Below are 18,507 nucleotides of genomic sequence, written 5' to 3'. Positions count from 1 at the left end.
AAAACTTTTATTTTTGTAAAGCAGGTTTTGGTGTGAATCTGTGTCTATGTCTCACACTAAGATGGTGCTGCATTTCATTACTCTTATCCATGGTCTTCATATTTTGGCTCCCCTCCCCTCCCCTCCACTCCCCCCTCCCCTCCCCCCTCCCCTCCCCCCTCCCCTCCCCCTCCCCTCCCCCCTCCCCTCCCCCCTCCCCTCCCCCTCCCCCCGCCCCTCCCCCTCCCCTCTCCCCTCCCCCTCCCCCCTCCCCTTCCCTCCCACTCCCCCTCCCCCTCCCCCTCCCCCTACCCTTCCCACTCCCTTCTCCCTCCACCCTACCCTCTCCCCTTCCCCACTCCCCTTTCCCCTCCTCTCCCCCTCCCCTCCCCTCCCTTTCCCCCATGCCCCTCCCTTTCCCCCCTAACCCTTCCTTTCCGCCCTAACCCTTCTCCATCCCCCTCCACCCTCCCCTCCCCCTCCCTTTCCCCCATGCTCCTCCCTTTCCCCCCTACCCCTTCCTTTCTGCCCTCCTTTGCCCCCTACCCCTTCCTTTCTGCCCTCCCCCCTCCCCCTCCCTCTCCCCCTCCCCCCCTCTCCCCCCTCCCCCCTCTCCTCCCCTCCCCCCCTCTCCTCCCCTACCCCCTGTTCCCCTCCCCTCCCCTTCCCCCTTCCCTCCCCTCCCCCGCCCAGCAATGCCGGGTACTTCTGCTAGTATATATATTTATATATACCGTATATATATATACCGTATATATATATATTATATATACCGTATATATATATATATATATATATATATATATATATATATATATATATATATAAAGACCATATTGCTTCACTGCTCAATGTTGGTTGTTGGTGTCGCATGGCCAAGCCTCGCTTTTCTCACACACCAAATGCTTACTCTTGCTATGTTTTTGTTCTTCTGCTTACCTTGTGCAGTTTAAACCCTCGTGATACCACGTACAAATCAAAACAGACATTTTGCTGATTGGGGTAAACGGAGCAAATGTTCTCTAGTGCTCTCTTCTATGTGTACACCTGCAATCCGCTTCTCTCCTTTGGATGCCGATGGCACGACGGTTAAAACCGCTTCGGTATTACTCCCAAAAAAGGTGATATACTTGTCCTACTGCTCTCCTCACGTATTCTCTCCAGATTTTCCAATTCCGTCCTATATTCTCTCACTCTCGTATTGCATACTTGACGCTCAGTGCATATAAGGATAGAGCGCAGACAAACCATGCTCGAAAGACAATGGCAAACCACCCGGGCCAGTATAACCCTTGCCAAGAAACTGTTTCGGCAACACCAACACTCTGCAAAGAGCATGGTACATCTTCTTCTTCATCATGTCACCAGCCAGGTTGGTGGCCTCTGTCTTGTACCATTGGTCTTGTGACACCTTTTGTTTCAGCAGCAGACCCTCTTTTAGATCTTCAGCCTTTGCCAGCTGTAATAAGATGCATGTGTTCATCCAGTAACCCCTTCCTTGTTTATCTTCTAAAATCTTGCCTTCATGATCACCTGATCACCTCCTCTCTTAATACCCCTTTTACTCCACCTGTGACGTCGTTCTTTTACTCCAATATTGCGCTCCAAGCAGGCCGATCGCTGCCATCTAATGTTATTTCCATCTCCACTCTTGATTTTTTTTTGTAATCAAAACTCGCCCACTGATGTTATGTGAGATGAGCTCATTGTCTTGTAGGTTCTCGCTGATAGATTCGTTCCTTCCCAAACCCTTGTTCTTATTGGGTTCCAGCTCCGGCCTGACACATTGATACATGTTTGGAAGATTCGCCGCTACCAGTCTGAGCTGTCTAACGTCACAGCAGCTGGATTTTCCACCTTGGTCTCAGCCCATTGGTACATGAATCACCTTGACAACGGGAAGAAATGGACAGAATACTATCTCCCGGATCCACAAAACTTTACTGGTGTGTGTTTGTGAGCCAGGTGTACAGCTTCCGCTTCCATCACTCTATGGCCTTTTTGCTTGATGAGCTTGTTTTCATGTCACTAATTATACTTCTTGTGTTATGCTACTAGCGATGTTAGCTCTGAGGTTGGTTTACACCTTGATCGTTGAATATTCACTTTGATGCCATAAAAGGGAATAAAAGTGGGAAAGTGAAGGATTGCTCTTCATAAATGTTCAACTCCCTCGTCCACGGATATTTCTCGTATTTCCTATATTTCCTCGAGTCCGATTTGCATTCATGAACAGAACAATTATAGTTAACCGTTTTGAAACTTCTACCCTTTCATCTAAATGCTGAAAAAGGTTCCGTTCCACCGACTGAAACCTCACACCATGCCATTTCTTGTGTCCAACAGTGCCTTCACTTTCAATTTGTTGTCTTTCAACCCGATGCCACATCACTTTTCCATGAGTCTTGATCTTGTAGATATTTTTTTGTGCGTGGCCTATCGAACAAGGTCAGAGATGGGAGACATTAATTAAAGTGAGCTTTCTCCGACCAGCCGATCATTCATCCTTGACCAATCATCTGTCTATGTACTTTTCCTTTCATATTGCAAGATATATACAATCGTGGCCAAAAATATTGGCACCCTTGCACTTTTTTCAAATAACATGCAATTTTTCTCTAAAAATCAGTTGAAATTCACAAACGTATTTGGTCTTCACAATTCTTTATTTCACTGTTAATATTAGAGAACCTTTGTTTTTGATTCAGAACTTACTATATCCTTTTAAATCAGAAAAGAAAAAGCAAAAGGCATTGACAAAATTATTGACACCCTTGACTTAATATTTGGTAGCACAGACTTTGGACAAAATAACTGCAGTCAAGCGCTTCCTATAGCCATGAATGAGCTTCCTACACCTCTCTACCGGCAGTTTGGCCCATTATTCTTGTGCAAACTGCTCCAGTTCTCCCAGATTTGAAGGGTGCCTTCTCCCAACTGCTGTTTTCAGATCTCCCCACAGGTATTCAATGGGATTTATATTTGGACTCATTGCTGGCCACTTCAGAACAGTCCAGAGTTTTGTCTTGAACCATTCCTGGATGCTTTTTGAAGTGTGTTTGGGGTCATTGTCCTGCTGCAAGACACATGACCTTCGACGCAGACTCAGCTTTCTGACACTCGGTTGAACATTGTGCTACAAAATGTCTTGGTAATCTGATTTAATGATGCCATGCACACATTCAAGGCACCCAGTGCCAGAGGCAGCACAGCACCCAAAAACATCACTGAACCTCCTCCTTGTTTGACTGTAGGGAAGGTGTTATTTTCTTTGAAGACTTCATTTTGTTTTGTAAACATAAAGATGATGTGCTTTACCAAAAAAGCTCTAATTTGGTCTCTCTGTCCACGGGGCATTCTCCCATAAGGATTTTGGCTTGTTCAGGTGTGTTTTGGAAAACTCCAGTCGGGCTTTCTTATGTCTCTCGCTCAGCAGTGGGGTCCTCCTGGGTCTCCTACCATAGAACCCCCTTTCATTGAGTTGGTGATGGATGGTGCGAGTTGAAACTGTCGTACCTTGTGTCTGAAGGTCAACTTGAATCTGTTTGGCAGTTGATGAAGGTGCTTTCTCCACCATTCGAACAACCCTTCACTGCAATATTCAATCAAGTTTTCTCTTGCGGCCACGTCCAGCGAGGTTGGCTACAGAGCCATGGGCCTTACACTTCCTGATAACATTGCGTATGGTGGCGCAGGAACATCAAGGTCTCTGGAGATGGACTTGTAGCCTTGAGATTGTCCATGCTTAGCTACAATCTTGTGTCTGACCTCCTCAGACAATTATCTGGTTTTTCTTTCTTTTCTTCATGCTCATAGCGGTACACACAGACACAAAACAGCAGAATGACTCCTTTTCTCTGTTCAAACTGCTTGAATGAGTGATTTTTTTTATTATTACAGGCACCTGCAACTCACCACAGGTGAGTTCAATTCCAAAGTAAAGGAGAATCACCTGCTTGAAATCTAATTATTTCTAACAACTTCTAAAAGGTGCCAATAATATTGTCCGGGCCATTTTAGGATTTCTGTGTGGAATAAACTAAGATTTAGTAATTTTTTCAGCTTTTTTTTTTTTTTTCACTGCAAACCAAAGAAATACACATGTGGATACCAAAATATTTTCTAATTTCAACAATTTTCTGGAAGAAATGGTGCATTATTTGAAAAAAGTGCAAAGGTGCCCTCACTGCCCTCTCTCCTCCTCACCCCCAGGAGTACCTCTGGCTACGGCTTCCTCTCCGCTCCCACCTTTTGTTCATATGTGTTCTGTACCGTCCCCCAAACAGTGATGACTCCATCTACATTTCACTGTCTGACAACATGGACCAACTTCTATCCACTCATCCCAACTCTCTCTTCCTCATATGTGGTGACTTCAATTGTCATCATGCCACCTGGTTGGGTGTGGGTTCCTCTCTCACCAGTCATGGCACCTCAGCAAAGGACTTCTGTGACTCACTGGGATTGACACAATCTGTCAATTTCCCGACCCGGATCTCAGCCAATGGAGTATCTTCTCTTCTAGACTTGGTTATGACTAACTTCCCTGCTAATGTCTGCTGCTCTTCTTCTGCTCCAATCGGTTCTTCTGATCATGTGCTTGTCAAAGTGGACATCTCTCTGGCCATTCTCAGAGAGCCTCCTCAGCGTCGACGAGTCTGGCATTTCACTCAGGCCGACTGGGACGGTCTTCAAGCAGCCATCAATCGTCTGGATTGGTCTCCAATCTCCACTGCCTCTGACATCAATTCTTCCTGGGAATTCTTCCAAAGCAAACTGATCTCTCTCATGCACAGATTTATCCCATCTCGCCTTCAGTTGTCTTACCCTTCCTCCCGTCCATGGTACACTGAATCTTGTGGTGAGGCAGTTGCCCTGAAACAACTTGCCTTTGCCTCTTGGAAGGCTAATCCAACTGAAGGAAATCTCAGTTCCTTCCACCAAGCTCGGAACAAGTGTGTGTCTACCCTCAGGAGTGCCAGGAAGCACTATCTCTCCTCACTCAAGAATGAACTCTCAAACCTGTCTCCTTCCTCCAAATCCTGGTGTCGTCTGGTCAAATCCGTTTCTGGTGTTTGTTCCCCCTCCATCCCCTCCCTTACCTCAAATGGCCACACAGTTGACATCGCACGTGACAAAGCCGAATGCCTCAACTCTGTGTTTGCCTCAAAATCCTTAGTCCCAAACCCATCTCTCTCTGTTCCCACCTTTCCCAGTCGAACCAAACTGCTCTTGGACTCTGTGACCTTCTCTCCTGACAAGGTGGAGGAGTTTTTGTCAAACCTCGACTCTGATTCTGCAACTGGACCAGATGGCATCAGCCCACGGGTCCTAAAATCCTGCTCTGCCGCTCTATCTCACCCTCTCTCTGTTCTTTTCACCCTATCTTTTGCTCAAGGTCATCTGCCAGCATCCTGGAAATCAGCAAACATTACCGCTTTACACAAAAAAGGTGCAAAAACAGATCCTTGCAACTACAGACCAATCAGCCTGCTCCCAATTATCAGCAAAGTCATGGAATCCATCATTGCTTCGGATATGAAATCTTTCCTCTTCTCCAATGGCTTGATCTCTGATCATCAATTTGGTTTCAGACCAGGTCACTCTACTCTGGACATGCTGCTTCTGCTGTCTCAACAATGGATGGAGGTCCTCAATGCCAAACAGGAAATCAGAGCTGTCTCCCTTGACATATCACGTGCCTTCGATACGGTCTGGCACCCAGCTCTGCTCACCAAACTCTCCTCCTATGGTATCCATGGAAATCTCCATGCGTGGCTTGCGGACTTCCTCTCTGGTCGTAGTCAACGTGTGGCTCTGAATGGATTTCTCTCATCTCCCCTTCCCGTTCAGGCTGGAGTTCCTCAAGGCAGTGTGCTGGGCCCTGTGCTTTTTCTGGTCTTTATCAATGATCTCTCCGACTCTCTGGAAAATCCTCTGTATCTGTTTGCTGATGACTCCACTCTCTGCCGCTCCATTCCTCTTCCCTCAGAATGGCAGTCTGCAGCCTCCTCACTCTCTGAAGACCTGGACAAAATCACAGACTGGTCAAACATGTGGAACATGTCTTTCAATCCTGACAAATCTCACACTCTTACTATGTCTCTCCGAAAAGATCGACTGGACAACCCTCCCATCTACTTTCTCAACAATCCTCTCCAAGAAGTTCTGCCGCTCAAGCTTTTGGGTCTCACCATCTGCCATGATCTTTCTTGGGAAAACCACATTTCCAAGCTGGCCTCCAAAGCCAGTCGCCGACTGGGCATCCTCCGTCGTGCGAAGTCCTTCCTAGGCACACCTGAGCTCCTCACCACATACAAGGCTTTTATCCGCAGCTCAATGGAATACTGTTCTCCCCTATGGGCTGGTGCTCCTGCCTCACACCTGGCTCGGCTTCACGCTGTTGAATCCAAAGCTTTCAGAATCATTGGAATCTCCCGCGATGAAGCTATCTCTGAGGGCCTTTCACTCACTCACCGCAGGCAGGTAGGTGGTCTTTCTGTCTTCTACCGACTCCTCTCCGGCCTTGCTCCCCCAGCTCTCTCTGTGCTCTGTCCCCCAAATATTCCTACAGGTCGCACAAGATCTGCCAGCCACCCTCTGATGGTTAAACTGCCGAAATCTCGGCTCTCTGCTCACCTTCACTCTTTCATTCCTCTTTTCTCCCGCCTCTGGAACAAACTCCCACACTCACTTCAATCACACTCCTCCCTCCAGGTCTTCAAAACAGCTGTTCACCACCATCTCTTATCTTCCCCCATCCAAAACCTTGATCTTTTCTACCCCCACTAATTCACCACAGATCCACCTTGTTTGAAATTCTAACTTCTTTCCTGGAAGTCTTGGCAGTGTCCATATGTTTTATACCTCTCCCACCCCCCCCCCCCTTCCCATGCCTTCCCCCCAAAGCCCTCTCCCTCCCACAGTTCTCTCGATGTCTCCATGTCTCTCGGTCCCTGCTCTCAAATGTTGTGTTTGTGTCCTTCCCCCTCTCTCCCCATCTTGTCTACCGCTCCCGATGTTATTTGTTTTGTGTGTCTGTTTGTCTTTCTGTGTGATTAATGTTCGCTCTTTCACGAGCCTCGATCTTGTATACAAAAAAAAAAAAAAAAAGTGCCAATATTTTTGGCCACTACCGTATTTGTCATGACTATCTCTACCTGATTAGATCACGGCTATGATTGACTGAATTTTATTGTCATGGCAACCATCTCAGTAACTTGACTTGTGTACAGTACGTGCTATTTTAAAAACAGTAGAATATTTGGCTTTCATATTACAGATATCTATTCCTCATACGACCGAAAAGGTGGGGGACCTAGAATATCAGCTCCTCGTTATGATTGCAGTCAACCATAAGGCAAATCTGCTGTCTAACTCTGATCTCTGGTCAGCAATTTCGCTTCCATTCAGGTCATTCCACATTAAACGTGCTGATTCTTCTGTCAACAATGTTTTGATCCCCTGAATCTCAACCAAGAGACCATTGCCATCTCACCTGACATTTCCTGTTCATATGACTGTCTGTTACTCTGCCATGGTTTTGAAACAATCACCTAATGGTATTCTGAGTTCTGTCCGAGGAATCACTCGATACTAGTCTCGATGGGCTCTGGCAAGCTGCATGGTACTTTAGGTAGTGTTCTATCCCATGCCCTACCCCTGCCCTAACAACCAAACAGGCTGCAGCAGTATTCCGCCCTGCCGATCCTGGGAATATAATCAACTGCTGATCTACCAGGAACGTGTCTTTTAGTGTGGGAAAGACCCATATTCTCACATTGTCCCTCTACAAGGAGCAGATGTCAAATCCTCTAATTGATTTATCGTCAAGTCTCTGGAGCTTCTTTATATCCCAATTAGCAATCAACTTGGACAGCTCATATCACAAAGGTGGTCACTGCTTCAGAATAATCCACAGAACCAAGGCCATACTCAGCTTTTAATGGTGTACGTGGTCTTCATTCAAAGTTTAATGATACCCATTTTGATACTAACAATGGGCAGGATGACCTAGAGATATACACACTCGCCTCTAAGCTTTATAGTCTGGGTTTGAAACACCGAAGTTGGGAGAAGGTTATGTTTTCACCCTTGTTACTGGCAAAAAAAACGTTTTTTGACAAGTATGTTGATCACTTCGGTTTGTGTTTGTTTGTCTGTCTGCTCACTTATACTTGCCTACAGGTCACAATTTTAAACCGATCTTCACGAAACTTCACCAAATTGTAGAGTTCGTTGTCCGACAAAATCCTATATTTTTTTAGGTCAAAAGGTCAACATAGACCAAAGGTCAACCACTTTTTTTTCAAATTCTAAAATCCTCAGTTTTACTCTGATTGACTTGAAATTTGAATAGGATTTTCATATCAGTTTACTGAAACCAACCAAATATTTTTGAGGTCAACATAGGTCACAAGGTCAACATAGGCCAAAGGTCAACCACTTTTTTTCAAATTTCTAAAATCCTCAATTTTCTTCCGATTGACTTGAAATTTGAATAGGATTTTCAAATCGGCTTACTGAAACCAACCACCAACTATTTTTGTGGTCAACATAGGTCACAAGGTCAACATAGGCCAAAGGTCAACCGCTTTTTTCAAAGTTCTAAAATCCTCAATTTTCATCCGATTGACTTGAAATCTGAATAGGATTTTCATATCTGCCAACTAAATTCAACCACCAACTATTTTTGAGGTCAACATAGGTCAAAAGGTCAACATAGGCCGAATTTCTAAAATTGTCAATTTTCATCCGATTAAAATTTTAAGACGATTTGCATATCAAGTCACTGAATTCTACCACCATTTATTTTTGAAGTCAAAAGGATGCTGTACTGAGTGCCATTCTACTTTGTTCTCTTTTGCCAAGTGTCGCTCCATGAGTGATTTTTCATCTGTCTGTCTGTTTGTCTATGAACAGGATATCTCAAAAAGTTGTGGACAGATTTGGCCAAAACCTGGTCGACAGGTTGGGTGTGTGACATGGACGAATTGATTCCATTTTGGTAAAGATCCGAATCCGAATCTGTATCTGATAAAAATTTTTGTGATTCTTCACCATTGAGTGGTTTGTCTAAAACTGATATATATCACGATATATTGAAGGGTTGTGGATGGATTATGACAAAACTTGGGAGATGAGTTGGGTAGGTGACAAGAACAAGCCGATTAGATTTCGATTGACGTCTGGATCCAGATACCGCCATTCATTGGGATACAAAACGTAAACTGTTCATCCCGGTGGTGGAGTTATGCGCTATATTGAGTGTCATTCTCCGTATTTCATTTTTCTCCTCTCTTTCTTTCTGTCTCTCTCCCATTCTACTCACACTGACACAATCCCACTCTCTTAGGCTCAGAAGCACAGAAAAAATTGGTGGTAGGTGGGGAGGCCTGCATTTGGGGAGAATACGTTGATGCTACAAACATCCTGCATCGACTGTGGTAAGCAATGTTTCATGAATGTGTTTTTGTGATGGAATCAAACACTATTGAAAAGCAGATTATCACGTCATTAATCAATGGGCCATTGTGCTCAAACGTGATGCTGCACAATGATTGGCACAGCAATTTCCTTGCAGAATAAAACGACTAAAGAGCTCCTTTCTTGTTGGGTTTTCACCTGAATCACAATCGAATATACCTTGTCACATGCCATTTCAAGAGTATGTTTAATTCCCTTCTATACACATATAGCATAAAGGTGAAAAGTTTTCAATGGGCACTGAGCGTTTCTTTGAGACCCTAGGGCAGTGGTTCTTAACCTTTTTAAAGGCGCCGAACCCTAACGAAACCCACCGAACATTCGTGAAACCCCTCAAATTTGACAAAAAAAAATAAGAAGAATAGCATCTTAATGCGTTTTCTGTTCTTCTTTTCGGGAGGCGATCTGGGAAATGCGTGGTTTTGTTTTGGCAAGGTCCACCCTCAAATCATTTTCGCATGCAAGCCTGCTCCTTTTTGTCCCCCGTCGCACCGCAGAGCGAAAGGGGGACTATGGTATTCCCCTCCGTCCGTGTGTGCGTGCGTGCGTGCGTCAGTCCGTGTGTGTGTGCGTGCATGCGTGCGTAAGCAAAGGACCGAATTCTAATTTGGTGTGTGGGTGCAACTAGGCATAAGGAAGAACGCTATTGAAAATTGGGTTGCCACGTCAAACGCCAAGATGGCCACCACCATATATATGTCTGAACCTTGTGAGCGAATATCTTGAAAAATAAACGAACTACTAACCTCTAATCTGGTGTGTGGATGTATCTACGCAAAAGGAAGAACGCTATTGAAAATTGGATCGCCACGTCAAAATCCAAGATGGCCGCCGCCATGTATGTCTGAACCTTGTGAGCGGAATATCTTGAAAAATAAGAGAAGTACCAACTTCTAATCTGGTGTGTGGGTGTATCTGGGCATAAGGAAGAATGATATTGAAAATTGGGTCGCCACGTCAAAATCCAAGATGGCCGCCGCCATGTATGTCTGAACCTTGTGAGCGGAATATCTTGAAAAATAAGCGAAGTACCATCTTCTAATTTGGTGAGTGGGTGTACCTACGCATACGGAAGAACGCTATTGAAAATTGGGTCGCCACGTCAAAATCCAAGATGGCCACCTTGCGTCTTCCACTTTGTCAACTCGCATCACTTCACCAACAGGGGACCTAGGCGTAACGCTTGTCTTTGTTTCAATTTCCACCAGTTTCGAAAACGCATACTCGCAGAGATACGTTGTAACGAACGGCGTGAGGATCTCAATGGCAATTTTAGCGATGTGAAGATACCCTTCCATTTGGCGGCACCAAAACGTTGAGAGCGTTGTTGTGCCGAAGAGTTGTTGTTGAGTCTGGCTCTGCTGAAGTTCGATGAGGTCGTCGAGATATTGGTCGTTGACATCTGCTGTTGCAACATCGAAAGTAAACAGCTGCCGCACCCATGCTGGGTATTGCTCTTGGTCAGGGAAGTAGCCGTCGGATGACTTTCCCAGCTCATCCAAGTGTGTGGCAATCACTTGCTTCAGCTCCGCTGGTACAGCAGTGCCTCCAACTTCAGACTCATCTTCGATCCCGCTCATGCACTCGCCCAGTAGCGAAAAGTTCGCGAAGTTGTCGTTCTCTGTTCGCTGCCTCCACAACGGTAACTTCTTTCGGAAAGCACTCAGCTTTTCTTCAGATTCGATGACATTCACTCCACTGCCCTGCATCTGGCAATTGAGATGATTGAGTGCGTCGAAGATGTCCGCCAAGTACGCCAAGGCGAGGATGAACTCTGACTCTTGGAAGTGCGTTGCACGGCAATGCTGGTGTTCTCGCAAAAACAGGGCTAATTCTACACGCAAGGCAAAAACACGGCTCGCTACCTTCCCTCGTGATAACCATCGAACGTTAGAGTGGTAGAGAAGGACTTCGAATTCAGAGCCTATTTCATTGCACAGCTCTTTGAAGATGCGATGATTCAGAGCACGGCTTCGCACGTAATTCACAGTTTCAACGACGATTTTCAGAACATTGGCCAGTTTTTTGATGCCAGCGTGTGTCTGTGCAGGACGCAGTGCGTGACGATGATATGTGGTGCATCGGCCTTCACCAGCGCTCCAAAAGCGGAGTTGCATCCCAGCATGGCTGGAGCTCCGTCCGAGCAAACTGCAGACACCATGTTCCACGAGAGGCCGTTGCTTCTGAAGAAGTCGTCCACAAGCTTCTTCACGTCAGCTGCCTTCGTCGTTGTTGTGAGAGGCTTGCAAAACAGAAAGTCTTCCTTGATCTCGTCTCCTTTGACATAACGCACAAATAAGATGAGCTGGCTTAAATTCGAAACGTCGGTGGTCTCGTCGAGTTGAAGGCCGAATTTCGTCGGGCTCGCGACTAAATCTGCAACTACCTGGGCGAGGATGTCGTCGCTCATGTCGTCGATTCTGCATCTGATGGTGTCATTTGAGAGTGGAACGAGGCAACTTGTTTTCAGCAGCTTTTCCCAGCATGATGTTGGCCATCTTCAACGCGGCCGGTTTGATGAGTGTCTCGCCAACGGTGTGCGGTTTGCCCTGCTTTGCGATCAGGTACACAACTTCATACGACGCGGTGAGGATCGGTTTGTCAATTGGAACGAAGCCGAGAGTGGGCAAGGTAGCACTCTCGTCAAATCGGACTCTCTTCAACTTGAATTCATCCAGCGTTGCGTCTTTGTACTGCCCCTCGCCGTGTAGTTTTTTGAAGTGTTTCCTTTGTTTTGCTGGTGCTAGGCTGGAGTTGCTCAACTTGACATTGTAAAGCATGCATTAAGGACGCTGACTTCCGTCCCGTTCCATCAAACACGTGAACCCGTACCGCATGTAATCCTCCAACCACTTCCTTTTTTTACTCGACATACTGCAAAAAAAAAAAAAAAGGAACAAACTGATCTTAATTGAGTTCGGGCAAATAATTATATGACAAAAATTAAAAAAGAAACATGCTTAAATGTAATCAGTACCCCTCTGAAAACTGAGAAATTTTAACGAAGAAAACATAACTTATAGTTATGATGACGGAATTTATTATCTACTCAACTCTGTCACCCCAAATCCCATTATAATATTACTTGGAAAACTGCGAATTGTTAGGTTTGAATTGCGACCAAAGGAGTTGTATCAATCACCTCCACCTAATTTTCTGAGTAATTCAATCATATTTTATAATCACCATCCACTTTTGACTTTAATATAACTCTGAACCCACCCTGCATATCCACAAACATTTCCAACTTACTTTTCAATTAATCAGTAACTCCAAAGTGAGGTGCGACCAATGACGCACGGTACACGGCAAGCTAATCGAGGCTATTCACTGGAATTTCCGAACACTTGCAAAGTCCAAAATCCAGTAAGTACGTAAGCAAGTAAGCACCATCAACAGAATAATTAGCAAGTTGCTCATTGATTCAACTTACTACAGTCAGTGTGAAACAACTTATCTTAAACACAGACCAGAGAAACCATGAATGGGATGGGAATACAATTACAAATAACATTTACATTCGTTCGTAACATACATAGCAAAATAATAATAATATTAATAATAAGCGTAATCACACATAGATTCAAAATTGATACAAAACTAAAAACAAAACAAAAAACAAATTGCAATGCGTTTCGGCGTTTCGGAGGACCTCCGACGAACCCCTGAGACTGGCTCACTGAACCCCTGGGGTTCGGTCGAACCCAGGTTAAGAACCACGGCGCTAGGGCTTTGCCTCGTGATCAATTTGATATGAGGCAATAGACCAACTGCCATATTACAGGTGGAATCACTGAGACTGTGACAGATGATGAAACTGTATTTATCATCTGCGCAGAAGCATCACAAGGCTGAAGAATATAAGAGGTCTGAAAGGTGTTCTCTTCAATAAAATGGGAGAGCGAGAGCGAGAGAGAGACAGACACACAAAAAGGGAGAGAGAGATAGAGATAGAGAGATAGAGAGATATGGGTTAGGAAGGGTTAATAGGCTTATTGAGATCACCGGTTGGGGTGCGAGAAGAGTGTGATCTAACATGCGAATGTGCTAAATGCGATCCTCATGAGTGTAAAATGCTGGTGTGTGTCCTGCACCGTGTCGAATTCCTGTCCAGGCCACGAGCAAGTGCTGTGGCGGAACGCCTGTGGAGCGACAGAAGCGTGAACAACACGGAGGAAGCCTACCCTCGCCTTGCCTCGCATCGCTGTCGAATGCTGATGTGAGTACAAGACCACCGATGTAAATTAATGGGAAATCTGTTGATGTGAGGATCAGGTACTGTTGGATTTCATATTTTGGGGAAAAATGAGCCATCAGGGAGAGACCTGATACAAACCCTGACATTGTAATTTACATTCCTCTTGTACCATTTAGTTGTGGTGCAGAAGTTAGTTCTTTGTAAATCGATGTTTGATTTCCCAATTGATTCACCATTTATTGGTGTTCGCTTTTTGTGTATCCTTGAAATCTCAACTTCTGCGACAAAATATATAATATGGTTTGGTTGACCTTTTGGGAAGTTTGACAGAAGAAATAAACAAAGAAGCCATTTTTCCCCACAGAGCAAGGGTTTGGCCTTTTTCGGGCACCGTGGTCCCCTTTTTGAAGCAATGTTTTATGGCTGGATGCCCTTCCTGCCACCAACCCTGTTAGTTGCCTCTTGCCACACACAGGGAATTACCAGTGAACCGGAATTCGAACCCACGATCCTAGGGTCCCAAGCCAGCACCCTAACCGCTAAGCCAACACCAGACTGTTTGACAAACATGACAATTTATGAATTTAAGCGAGTTGACATCGTCATGTGATCAGACGCATACGAGGTGACTGTCTCCACCAGAGTGACGTGTGAACCAGGAAGTGTTTGAAGATGCGTTTAATGCTTCAGCATGTCTGCCTCGACAAGATGACCACCTATGCTAGGGATTTTCTCAAGGGCATCATCTATCATTTGGTATATTTGGTTGTTAGGGACTCAAATACATCATATTTCAGCAAACTATTACAAGCAAAGCTTTGCTTGTTTGAAATAAAGTTGTGTAATGGCGAGTCTTTCCTAGTTTGGCTTTAACATGTATTGATTGGTCCAACTCGATAAGATGATGATTCCCAATTGGTGGTTTTTTCTCATCAAAATGATTGTCTTAGTTTAAGTATTGAGATAACATCAGATATGAATATGGAACTGTCACCTTTTATAATCCATTTTGTGATTGTATTTTCAAAAAAAAAGACGGATTATTTGGACATTCATATCAACAAGTTAGGTGTTAATTTACGTGTTTTGAAAAAAAAACAATAAAAAAATAAGCAATTATATCTCACTCCTGATTGGCTAAGATGATACCTTCCATATCTCCGTTATTATTTGAGCTGGAACCTCCAAATTTGGTTTGCTTAACTACAAATGCTACCTTGAGGACGTGTTAAAATCTGAGTGCCCATATCATGGCGGGAATCAAAACTACAGCTGTTTCATGCTGTTGGGGTTATGATTAGGGTTTTTCATATTTGATTTTTTTTTTTAGAAAAAAAGAATGTTTAGGGTTATTAATCTTTTGTTAAAACAAGTACAAAAAGTTTTAATTAAAACAAAAGCCGCGTCGATGTTACACAATGCCTAGATGCAGCTGTGCCTATAACGTCGATGTTATAGGCACAGGACATTCCTATTGATTCGATTACTTGATGTTATTTTTGTGCAAAGTGAAAATATATCTCGGCAATTTCCCGTGTGTGGCGACGAATTTTTAATATATCTCGGCATTTTCCCATCTGTTATTTCAGGCGGTGTATGACTGACCATGCCGCGATTTAAAAAAAACATATCTTGCCAATTTCCCGTGTGTGGTGACATGTGAACGAAGTTATGCTCCTCTCTCCACATTATTGTGACGACGTATAAATTAAATATTTCATCGTGACGATTGTCATCAAATGGACGAATTTTTAATATATCTCGGCATTTTCCCGTCTGTTATTTCAGGCGGTGTATGACTCACCATGCCGCGATTAAAAAAATATATATCTCGGCAATTTCCCGTATGTGGCAACACGTGAACGAAGCTATGCTCCTCTCTCCACATTATTGTGACGACGTATAAATTAAATATTTCATCGTGACAATTGTCATCAAATGGACGAATTTTTAATATATCTCGGCATTTTCCCGTCTGTTATTTCGGGCGGTGTATGACTGACCATGCCGCGATTTAAACAAAATATATATATCTCGGCATTTTCCCGTCTGTTATTTCGGGCGGTGTATGACTGACCATGCCGCGATTTAAAAAATATATATCTCAATGGACTTGAAGTTACAGGCCTTTGAGAATTCATTTCGTTCTATAAAGGGCAACTTTCATCGGAATTTCTTCCCGTTTTTATTCAACCGAGTCTAAAACTATGTTAGCGACTGTGAAGAATGAAATGATATATCGAATTTGATTTGAAATAAAGCTGTGTGAGAGAGGAAGACACCACGGGCCTACAAAACAGGCCTCAAAGCTATGCGAGTTAATAAAATGGTGGATATTTGTTTATATGAAGCCTCTCCCACAATGGGTGGAGCTATGGTTCCCAGAATGGGTGGAGCTTTGAGGTTTTGTCTTCTCTGCAAGAAGAACAAGAAGAACAAGAACAACAGCAGAGTGCACTCTATGACCAGCGTCTTGCGACGCGGCTAAAAAAAAAAAAATACATACCGTGGTGTGCAGAGGATTGCTGCGATTGGTCAGAATGTCTAATCGGACAAAAAAAAAGAATGAATTACAGCGAAAATAAGGAGCAGAAAAGCTTGGTTCCAAACACGATTTCTGGGTAAAATGACCCACCAAATCCTCTATATAATCTGTTTCCGGAATCTTTCTGGAATAATCTGTTTCCGGGTTTTCGTAACCCTCCAAATCCTCGGCCGGAATCTGTTTCCGTGACAAAAAGTAACCTAAAAATGTTTGTTGCAATATTAGTTTATATTCGTAAGTTGTAAGCTACCAATATTGGTAAGTAGTACGTCCAGCCAGACACCGGGACCCACTCTGAGGTTATTCCAGAGTAATATCCTAATAATTGTGTGGTTAAAGTAGTAGTAGAAAGAGGTAAAATTGGGTGGTTAAAGTAGTTAATAATTGTGTGGTTATGAGTTAATAATTGTGTGGTTAAAGGAGTTGTAGTATAAAGAGTTAATAATTGTGTGGTTAAAGGAGTTGTAGTATAAAGAGTTAATAATTGTGTGGTTAAGAGTTAATAATTGTGTGATTATGAGTTAATAATTGTGTGGTTATGAGTTAATAATTGTGTGGTTATGAGTTAATACAGAATTGTGTGGTTAAAGGAGTAGTAGTATAAGGAGTTAATACAGAATTGTGTGGTTAAGAGTTAATAATTGTATGGTTATGAGTTAATACAGAATTGTGTGGTTAAAGGAGTAGTAGTATAAGGAGTTAATACAGAATTGTGTGGTTAAAGGAGTAGTAGTATAAGGAGTTAATAATTGTGTGGTTAAGAGTTAATAATTGTGTGGCTAAAGGAGTAGAGTTAATGTGGTGATGTGCTGTGTTTGCAGGCGAGGGATTCCAGCCCAACCTCTGTTTGTTGGTTTCTGTGAGCAGGAATACACCAGCGGTTGGGCCAAACGTTGAACCTTCTCGGTTGAACCTTCAGTAACTTTACATTGACACCATGATGTTAAAGTCATTCTGTTTTTGTGGGGTTTCTTTTCTGTTTTCCTTATCATCGAATATTTCATTCTGCCTGTTCTTTTGGGATATTGAGATTTATTTTTTTTACATCAGAAACCCCAATGGTTGAATCATGGTGATTGGGTGGTAATTCATTGTTTTCCCAACTCTGATCATGGATTTTAACCTCTTTTCTCAGGTAATTGCATTGCAGGGGAATGAGAGGAGTCCTGGGATTTAAAGGGTAGGGGTGTAACTCGCACAAACAAATGTCCCTGCCAAACACACATTCAAACTGTTGATGAAGGGTAATTAGTATGATTTTGAAACACCCATCAAACTAACATTACATGCTCGTCATAATTTTTAATTTTTGTAACTTCTAATTCAATTACCTTTCGATGTGCTTTTACCTGCCTTTTAATCCCTCCCCCTCCCAAAAATTCCCCCCGCCCTCCCCTTCCACCCCCTCCATGAAGGTGCTTGATTGGGTGGTGGCGGTGATGAGGTGATGCTAATGATTGTGGTGGTGGTTTGTTACCAATGCGCTGTGATGGTAACCAGGTGTTGAAGTAATTTGCATCCATTGTTTAGTGCATCCTCATTATGGTGATGTCAGCACATTTGTGATGCTAATATGAGATTTGATTTGGGGAATTCCCTGTTTCTGGAAATCAATCCGTCGGAGGTACGATCGCTCTTATCCACTTGGTTATCATTGGTGGTTTGATTGGAAATTAACTCGAGGAAATAAAATGTTTTTAAATTTCTATTGGTCAAACATTTCATTTTCATTCCTCAAAGGTTGAGTTATCCAAAAGATAGAATGATAAACACGTAATTATAATATATATATTTAAATTTACATCGAATTCAAATCAACATTTTACCTTTCAAAGGTGAGTGCTTGAGCTTTTTATGAATAATTTTTTTTTTGACAAGTGATAGTTTAGCACATTGGAGCTCCAACAATTATTGGATGTACAACAACGATGTTAATGTTAAGTCGAAGGGCTTGAAGACGGGCCATCTGTCGGTGTCGGCACACAGTTTTAGTGTGTGTGTGTGTGTGTGTGTGTGTGTGTGTGTGTGTGTGTGTGTGTGTGTGTGTGTGTGTGTGTGTGTGTGTGTGTGTGTGTGTGTGTGTGTGTGTGTGTGTGTGTGTGTGTGTGTGTGTGTGTGTGTGTGTGTGTGTGTGTGTGTGTGTTTTGAGATGGTGCAATGTCGCTGATATGATTGGTGTCGAGGAAACGTTTCCCATAGAAGTCGAATGCTTTCTGAGGCATTTAAAGCCACAATATCATTATTTCAACTTCAGAAATTTTAATACTTTGGCATTAATAGTACTTCGATAACTCGGAAA

The 18,507-nt window shown here is 43.4% G+C and overlaps 1 protein-coding gene across 3 annotated transcripts in view; it reads left to right on the top strand.

Moving 5' to 3' along the window:
• LOC137421059 (beta-hexosaminidase subunit alpha) overlaps positions 1–17,914 on the top strand; it is a 38,500-nt gene extending 20,586 nt beyond the window's left edge. For 2 of the 3 annotated variants that reach the window (XR_013622413.1, XM_068106735.2), the window contains 4 exons: positions 1,751–1,925; positions 9,335–9,425; positions 13,580–13,684; positions 17,030–17,914. Coding sequence is in view for 2 of the 3 variants with exons in the window: in XM_068106735.2 (XP_067962836.2) it covers positions 1,751–1,925; positions 9,335–9,425; positions 13,580–13,684; positions 17,030–17,105 (447 nt within the window). In the remaining variant the exon portion in view is untranslated. The remainder of the gene's footprint in view (positions 1–1,750; positions 1,926–9,334; positions 9,426–13,579; positions 13,685–17,029) is intronic. The other variant, XM_068106734.2, reaches the window with a different exon arrangement.
• The last annotated feature ends 593 nt before the right edge of the window (positions 17,915–18,507 follow it).

This window comes from Myxine glutinosa, chromosome 2 (genome assembly GCF_964187855.1).
Source record: "Myxine glutinosa chromosome 2, kmMyxGlut1.1, whole genome shotgun sequence".
Taxonomy (NCBI): domain Eukaryota; kingdom Metazoa; phylum Chordata; class Myxini; order Myxiniformes; family Myxinidae; genus Myxine; species Myxine glutinosa.
The sequence above is the reverse complement of the archived record's forward strand: the minus strand, read 5'-3'. Positions and strand labels throughout refer to the sequence as shown.